Source organism: Podarcis filfolensis, assembly GCF_964270895.1.
Source record: "Podarcis filfolensis genome assembly, chromosome: 5".
Taxonomy (NCBI): domain Eukaryota; kingdom Metazoa; phylum Chordata; class Lepidosauria; order Squamata; family Lacertidae; genus Podarcis; species Podarcis filfolensis.
Genome location: NC_139608.1, coordinates 69,872,451 through 69,881,469, shown reverse-complemented (window position 1 = coordinate 69,881,469; position 9,019 = coordinate 69,872,451). Strand labels below are relative to the sequence as shown.

At 42.6% G+C, this 9,019-nt stretch overlaps 1 protein-coding gene across 1 annotated transcript in view; it reads left to right on the top strand.

The window, feature by feature from the left end:
* Nucleotides 1–2,919: 2,919 nt before the first annotated feature.
* The window catches only part of LOC310762813 (prosaposin-like), a 33,389-nt gene continuing 27,289 nt past the window's right edge, over nucleotides 2,920–9,019 (top strand). Inside the window, exon 1 of the mRNA XM_083614311.1 lies at nucleotides 2,920–3,246. Within this exon, the coding sequence (XP_083470437.1) occupies nucleotides 3,204–3,246 (43 nt within the window). The 5' untranslated portion in view covers nucleotides 2,920–3,203. The remainder of the gene's footprint in view (nucleotides 3,247–9,019) is intronic.

The window sequence follows — 9,019 nt, the reverse complement described above, 5'->3', positions numbered from 1 at the left end:
TTCAATAAACACCTATTTTTCCCTGAGAGCCTGCATCTTTTTCTGTTGGGTTTTTGTGAGTGTAACCTCACAGAAGGGTCTAGGAGCCCCTTTTTAAATTTCTCCAACAAGAGCATCCTGCAACGGGGTTTCCACCACTTAGAATCACCCACATCCCCTAGATGATAGGGGCACCTAGAGCAGTGTTTCCCAACCCTGGGTCTCCAGCTGCTTTTGGACTACAGTTCCCATCATTCCTGACCACTGGTCTTGCTAGCTAGGGATGATGGGAGTTGTAGTGCAAAAACAGCTGGAGACCCAAGGTTGGGAAACACTGACCTAGAGGAAGCCTTCCAATGATGGTCTTAAGGTATAGGCAAGTATTTATGGAGAAAGGAGGTCATCAGTAGCAGCAGCAGTGGCAGGAGACTGGTGTATGCCACTGGCAAACTGGACAGGTGGGAATCACCATATTTTTCGCTCTATAAGACGCACTTTTTCCCTCCTAAAAAGTAAGGGGAAATGTGTGTGTGTCTTATGGAGCGAATGCAGGCTGCGCAGCTATCCCAGAAGCCAGAACAGCGAGAGGTATTGATGCGCAGCACTCCCTCTTGCTGTTCTAGCTTCTGGCTTAGCCCCTCAGTCCCTTCCCCCACCTCCTGGAAAAGCCCCCCAGAGCCGTGCTCCCTTTCACGAGCCGTGTGGAGCGTGTGTGCGGTGCTTGGGGGCCTTTCCCTGAGGAGAGGAAAAGCCCGCAAGCGCCGCACACATGCTCCGCACGGCTCGTGAAAGGGAGTGCTGAGCAGAACCTGGGATGCATACAGGCTCTGCTCAGCGCTTCCTTTAAATAATATTTTTTTCCTTCCATTCCCCCTCTAAAAACTAGGTGCCTCTTATGGTAAGGTGCATCTTATGGAGTGAAAAATACGGTACGTTCAAGCTTATTCTGGGCTGCCTGAAGAAGCATTCAGACAACACTTGTTGCAAAAGGGCAAAAAGAGAGGAAGTGAGCTGAATTTCCCAGGGCAAGTAGTAATTTCAAAACACAAGTACTATGACTAACAAGGCCCTCCCTTGAGTAGTGCAAGTCTTGCTACAGGAATGCCATCTGTAAAGGCCAGCCTCCTTTCAACAAGACCCTGTGCTTTTTTTTTGTTAAAACAAAACAAAAACCAGCAGCCCAGAGATTCTAGAGAGGTATTTTTCACCCAGTATCTTCTACTCAATGCTACTGCAGTTTTAAAAAAAACTAGGCCAAGAAGCAAATCTGAAACCAGTGCATTTGTGACCTCCAGGCTTAGCTTCTGCACCTTAACAGGTCTGGGAGGGAAGCCAGAGAAGCTTGAGCTGGAAAGCATTGCAGTACACTGCAGCAGGAGGGTGTGGTTGTTGCTCCTTGTTCTCCTGAAATTCATTCATTTCTCCTACTGTTTTTGTATTTTTCCATTCCAGCTTCTTACTCAAAGATGACATGGAATGTTGTTCCATGTTCCTCACTTGTGAAAAGTTCCAGAGGCAGCACTTCTGGGGTGTTGGTCTCCTCTGGAGAAGAGACCACTGGAGACTCACACGGCATTTTTGTAACATTTGACATATTTACAAAGGCAACATAGGAGGAGGCAAGCAACATAGCCACTTCTGCAAGTCACACCAGACATCCAAAGAGAAGCACCCTAAAAGGCTTTCATTCTCCAATCCCCAGAATCTGACCTCTGCTTCTTCTGCCTCTTTCCCTTTAAGAACATAATATTTTATGCCCCTGACAACTCGTAAGATGTGTGGAAGTGGAGGCTACGTGTCACATCAGTTCTGCCTGTGGAACTACTATAAATGTGACATTTAGCCCACAGTAAAGAAATGCTTGGCTTATCCTAGTCTAGAGAGATAACAGACAAAAGACACTTTCAGCATAGTCCTGGTTCAGCTCACTGAAGCAAACCCCTCTGCCCTGAGGGTGATGGTAGTTTAGGATCATAGCCAACGCTCAGTTATATAGCAGTTTAGAAATTTTTATTTATTTTAAAGATTTATCTGAAGATCACAGGCTGGTTTACAATATAAAAACAAAAATGCATAACAACAAAATCAGTAACCCCACTCCAGACACATTTAAAAGTTCATAGATTGTTAAAGCATCCAAAGGCCTGGTTGAAAAGGAATGTTTTTACCTGGTGCCTAAGTTGCCAAATTCTCCATTTGGTAAAGCTAAGAAACCACACTTAAGGCATATATTTCACAATTTTATTTTTTTCCTGCATGTGACCACTTACGATGTAACAAAAGTAAAGGCACTTGGAAGAAATTGGCCTATTGCAGCCATGGCGCAAGAGCTTAGATTCACAAAGGATACTTCAAATACTATCAGGACCAAAGCTCATTTGAAGTGAGTGTGAGTGTGTTAAGAGCATGAATCCCTTAAGTAGGCGGAGGACACAGCAAAGGAGCAAACCCCTTTGCTTTTTGCCGTTTCTCTATTACGATTACCTAATTGCCTTAGGCTACAGCCCTATACACACTTAGGGACACATTATTTACGTGAATAATGGGACTTATCTGAGAGTATATTCCACCAGGAGTGACTTGTTACTCATTAAAAGATTCAAGATCTGTTAAATATGCCATTATTTTTGCACTAGGGAAGTTGCAAAACGGTTACTTCTGAGTGTGTACCCGTAAAATCGCACTACACAGCTGCATAACCCAGGATCGGGCTGCATGCAATCCCGACGAATACATTTATTACATTGATTGCCTACGCAGGCTTTTTGTGCTCAGCAAACGCTGAGCAAACACAAAGAGGAGGGGGTCGAGCTTCAGCCGCCCCTCTCACATGACTTTGCTTTCATAGCCTTCTAATCAACCATCCCGGCCTTTTCCCGTCTATGACACAACTCCCCTCCCCTCATGTCTGAGATGAATCAGTGTCACCAGACCCGGAGAGGATTGCAGGGAGCTAGGGAACCGGTGGGGGGGACGCATGCGCACTACGAGACCAGGCCGACGAGGAAGAATCGGTTTTTCTTCTCGGTCTACCACTGCGCTTGCGCAACAGCAGCAGTGCGGGAGCGGGGCTCCCGAGCTTCAGCCGACCCACCGGCGCGCACGCGCAGTAGCTGGCTTTCACCCCCTCCCTCCTCCCTGTCGGCGGCGCGGCTTGTTATATAGGCTGCCTGTCAGCTGACCCTCCCGCATTGCAGACGGCGCAGCCCGAAAGAAAAGCAGACATGCAGCGCTCCGTTCTCGTCCTCCTTTGCTCGCTGGCGGCGGGTAAGAAAGCGAGGCCGCGCCCTCGGTCCCGTTAGCAGCTGTTCATGTTATTGTTATTATTCAGGGAGTGGAAAAGCAGGAAGAGCTGTCCTGGGGTGTTCGTTGCTTTGCTTTAGTTGGGCTTCCATTTAAAAATAAAAAATGGTGGGCTCTTGGCTTCCCTCAGGAGGAGGAAGGAGGGCGACGAAGGGGGAGAGCAGCACAGAATCTTCGCTTTACCTCAGAAAACGAAAGCGGCGAGGTGCCTGGGAGGGGAGGATGGCTTCTTTTTTCCTTTCTTTTTTAAAGGGGGGGCTCCGCCTTCTTTCTTGGCCGCCATTAGAAAGCGCCCCTCTTTGCCCTGCCCTGTCTCTTCTCTCTACAAGGCGACCCCCACCTCCCCCTGCGTTTCTTTCCGCCACGGTGGGCAAGGGATTTATTAGTAGACGTGCCCCTACATGCCCGTTTTGAGCCGCACCTTGAGAAGACGTCCTTTAGAAGACCTGCGTTTTTTATATTTCGGAGGCCGCCCAGATACTATTATTGTTAATGTTTCTGCAAGGCTTAGTAAAACGCCCTTACAGTGAAACACGCTCTGGAGAAAAGCGCAAGTCGCCGTCGGGTGTGTTTTGAGGGCCGCCTCGGGGACCTGTTGTTTGTTTATTGCCAGGTTTGGGGCGTAGCCGAGATTCCGCCCCCTTTCCCCCCCCCGCACCTTATATGGGAACTGCCCGCCCTCGCCGTCAACTGAATTCATGGTTTTTTTAACACACTCGTTATCCCCACTCCCCTTTCTGGCCAAACAGCTGGTCAGTGGTTTTACAGTTGCATTTCTGCATAGCTGAGGCTGCTCCGATCAGGAGGCTGGAGTAAGTGACCCCACCCCACGCCACCCCAAGGTCCCTTCGGACCTCAGATGACTCCCCCCCCCCCCAAAAAAAAAGGATCCATACTAATCCAACATGATCCAAAGCCTTTGTTTCCCAGCAGCTGCTGTTCAAATATCCTTGGAAGGCGAAGGTGTGAAGTTGACAGGTTGTCCTCTCCTACCTGTTCACAACAGCTGGCATGGAAGGGCACAATGCTTCTAGACGTGGTATTTCATGATTGGCGCATCTGTTAACAGCACCTGGCCCTTCCATAAAGTTGTCTTGTGGCTTCCTCAAATGCTTCAAGCATCCTTATGTTTCTGGCATTTTAGCCCTGTTTTTATTACATATATGCATTCCCTGGGCATGAAAATGTCATAATGCGCCACTGAATCAAGCTTGCTCCCAATAGATAAATAAGCTGTGATTCTTCAGGTGTCTGGCTCTTATTCCTAGTTGTAAATTCTTAACTCCACTTGTGGTGTTGCCATTCCATCAGTTCCTTTACGTTTCAGCTTTGCAGCCTACCCCCACAGGAACCAAATACTTGTTTTGGTGTGTTGGAAGCTGTTCTATAGTATAAGCTGGATGCAAAAAGCACTGCATTGAAATACCTGCAGAAAGGTTTCTTTTGAAGAATTGCAGTTGATGGCAGCTGCAGTATATGATGTGGAAAGCAGAGAATAAAGCCATTGAACCAAAATATATGCAGAAGAGCAGCAGCTGGAACAGCATTGTAAATAAGCCCACGAGCTTTCAGGCCACAAAATGGTTTAGCCAGTCATGATATATTGAGAACCTGAAGAAAAGGGGGCAAGAAATAACCCAATTCTTAGTTGTAGAAAACGATCATGCCAGGATTTAGCTAGCTGCATTTGTCTTTTCAACAAGAAGACTGTAAATTCTAGAAAAGTAAAATTGCTACCATCAAGTATTTCTGGAATTTGCTTTGGATCTTGAGGATTGTATCTAAGAGGCATACTTTGAACATGGTTTCTCACCGCAAATGATACATATCTTTCTCAAAGCATCACATAAACTTGTGGGTGGATAATCCAAAGAAAGCTTTATCTTTAGGGGTTAAATTTTGCAACAATTAATGTTGCAGCACCAAGTATGACGAAACACGGGTTGAATTGAACCTTGAAGGTTTGTATACTGGTTCTCTAGATAGACAAGCAGTAATTTTAAAAGGAATGGAAATAATCAAGTGCATCATGCAAAGGAAATACTTTCAAAGTTACCTGAGGTGGAAAAACATATTTAATGACTATAAGCCAGTTACTGCTATCTAGAACACCCTGGCACTGCAGTCAAGTGAAGTTGGAGGGCGAGGAGTCTGCTGACTCTCCCTGTGATAGGCTTCATAGATTCATAGACTTTCTGAGTTTGAAGGGACCCCAAGGGTCATCTAGTTCAACTCCCTACAGTATAGGAATTAGTCCCAACATCCTCTTTCCAGGAAGGCCAGGTGCCCCTAGGATGTTCCTAAGGCACGAGCTGTCCAACGTCTGACCCCAGCAGTTGGGGTTTAGTGGTATACTCCCCTTGCACACTGAGCTTCCACAGCTATCATGCCTAAACAGTAGCAATTGTCTGCTGCTCCTGTCTGCTGCTTAAGAGGGTGTTCTTGCTATACTGTCACTTTCTCTGAACTCTGCAATGAATGACTTAAGAGCCATCTAGCTTGTTTATTTAAGAACATTTATATCTTGCTTAATACTGTAAAAAAATTATGCGACACTGCTTTTACAGAATTATTACTAAATAATTATGCTCATTCTTGAATTACTATTTGGATGCTTGTAGAATGCAGCAAATGGAAAGGGAGGTGAGTAGCCCAAGCAAAGGCATCAGATATTTTGTGATAAATATAAAGCTAGCCTACTTAGCTAAAAAACAAAAACAAAAAAAAACCTTTCAAAATGGAAGTGATCCCAGCACTTAGGGAGAACTAGTGGAAGTGGTGCTTTCATCTAGGGTGGATTATGTCACAGCAATTTAAAAACCATTTAGATCATGATTTAGAATTGCAAGAGGAAAGGCAGATCTTAAGCTAATGATTTATGATATAATCCAAGCTTTGTGTAAGTTAGCTCCATCCAAAATGCAGGTGTGACTAAAATTCATTCCATAGAAATTTAGGGAAGGGCAGAAAACAAAGATTTAAACTCACTTCCTGCCTGCCCCTGCCCAACTAAGGACAGTTGGGGTGCAGTTTAATTTGTACAGGAAATACACCAGAAAGCAGATGTGTTGCTTAAGATTGCACTGTTAAATCAAGTTTCCTATTGGTTCATCTTTCCTAAACAATACTGCAAATTTAGCCACTAAACAATACTAGTTTGCACTGTTTGCACTACTGTTTATAGGAGGCATTACAACTTTGTCACTCTGCATATATCGTTTTTTCCTTATTTTTTTCTAATAATAATAATTTATTTATATGCTTCCCATCTGACTGGGTTGATCAAGCCACTCCGGGCAGCTTCCCACAAATTAAAAACAAAGTAAAGCATCAAACATTAAAAACTTCCCTTTAAAATATTTGCTAATACCGTAAGGTCTTTTTTTTAATCAATAATAGTTATGACTGTGAGGTTTTAAGTATAGGAAATACATGAACATAAATCCTTGGATAACTTCATTGCTATGTTTCATCTCCACCCTCACAAACAAAACGCCCAGGACTTATAGGGCTTAGAAGGTCTGATTTAAAAAAACCTGCTCTATTTAGTTCAATAACAAACTGTTTCATGGGGTGAAAATGAAATGTATGTACTTCATAGGTAAAGCCTGAAAAGTGGTCTCATTGGGTGGAATTCAATACTGCACTATTATAAATGTTCCATCTGTGCAAGCATAGAGAGAATGCCCCCCACCTCCCCTGTGCACTGTTCTGGAGGTTCTCCCATCCCCCAACTATTTGGGGGGGGGCAAGCCCCATTGTGCAAGTGGAAGTCATTGTCCAGGGCTTCTGTTGATCAGGTTCAGTTAAAGGACGTTTTTCAACCTATTTGATACATTCCTTGATTAAGTTAAAGAACTTTCATGCTTTTATTGAGGTTTATCATTAATCTAACTATTTGAGAAATTGGATATTTTTAAAAAATCCAATTTAAATCAAATCTGGGCAGATCTCTTATTTTATTTTAAATTAAAGGCATTGATTTTTAGTCACCCTCCTTTTATTAAAGTTCTCTGTTGGATGATGAGCACCTAGCTGTGGTTGGAGTTATGTATATAGTATTGCATAATTTTAAATAAACATTTTTGCTTTTCCAAAGCTTGGTGCCTCAAGCCTCGCCTTTGGAGATAACTTATCATTTGTGAACGATAGCTTCTGTAAATCTGGTGACTCATAGCTGCATCTTGGGCAAAGTATCAACTAAATGGATCACTTCAGTTTTTAGTTTTTCTTTCCTCCTTGCTTTAAGGAAACAAAAGAGAAAATGCCTTGTATTGGTTTGAGGTATGAATGCATTTCACAACATGCATGTGAAACAAAACTTGGTATATAAATTGACATAATAATAAATACACAATTATAATTGTAATTGATGAACAACTCAATGGAGTAAAGGTAAAATCAGTTTATTTTTTTTTTATAATATATTTATTAAAGTTTTCAAATAAAGCATATATTAGATAAGCACTTATCATTGTCCATTTAACATCTCTCAATTGTTACATGGGACTCCCCCACACCTCCCGCATACACTTACATCATTATTAAATTAGTTTCAAACAAATTATCATTTAATTCATCTTAATTAATAATCTTAATTTGGTTTGACATATAATTCAACCTTAAATCTAATTTAATGGTAGACAATTGTCTGCACTGGCATCCAATTCAACACTCAGCCAAATTACAATATTTTTGTAGATAAATCTTAAATTTCCTCCAGTCTTCTTCCATCCTTTCTTCTCCCTGGTCTCGAATTCTGCCGGTCATCTCGGCTAGTTGCATATAGTCCATCAGTTGCATCTGCCATTCTTCCACAGTGGGTAGCTCCTGAGTTTTCCAATTCTTGGCAATTAATATTCTTGCTGCTGTTGTTGCGTACAAAAAGAATGTTCTGTCCTCTTTTAACACACTCTGGCCGACAATACCCAGGAGAAAGGCCTCTGATTTCTTAGTGAAGGTGTATTTAAACACCTTTTTTAATTCATTATATATCTTCTCCCAAAAGGCCTTCACTCTAGGGCAGGTCCACCAGAGGTGAAAAAATGTTCCTTCATTTTCCTTACATTTCCAACATTTGCTATCAGACGAATGGTATATTTTAGCCAGTTTAACAGGGGTCATGTACCATCTATACATCATTTTCATCACATTTTCCTTCAACGCATTACATGCAGTGAAGTTCAGCCCAGAGGTCCACAACCTTTCCCAATCTTCAAACATAATATTATACCCAATATCCTGCGCCCATTTTATCATTGTTGATTTTACCATTTCGTCATGTGTGTTCCATTTCAGCAGCAAGTTATACATTCTTGAAAGTACCTTAGTCTTAGGTTCTAACAGTTCAGTTTCTAACTTTGACTTTTCCACTTGGAATCCTAGCTTTTTGTCATTTTTAAACACTTCTTTAATCTGAGCATAGTGTAACCAGTCTCGCACTTTGTCTCTCATCTTTTCTAAACTCTGCAACTTCCAGTTGTCACCATCCTTTTCTATTATCTCCCAATATTTTGGCCAGTTGGCCTCCATATTGGCTCTTTTCCGAGCCTTAGCCTCCAGGGGTGACAGCCACCTCGGAGTTTTATTCTCCAGTAAGTCTTTATATTTTGTCCAGACATTAAAGACTGATTTTCTGACAATATGGTTCTTGAAGGCCTTATTTATCTTAGCTTTATCATACCATAAATATGCATGCCATCCAAACGCATTATTAAAACCTTCCAAATCCAAGACA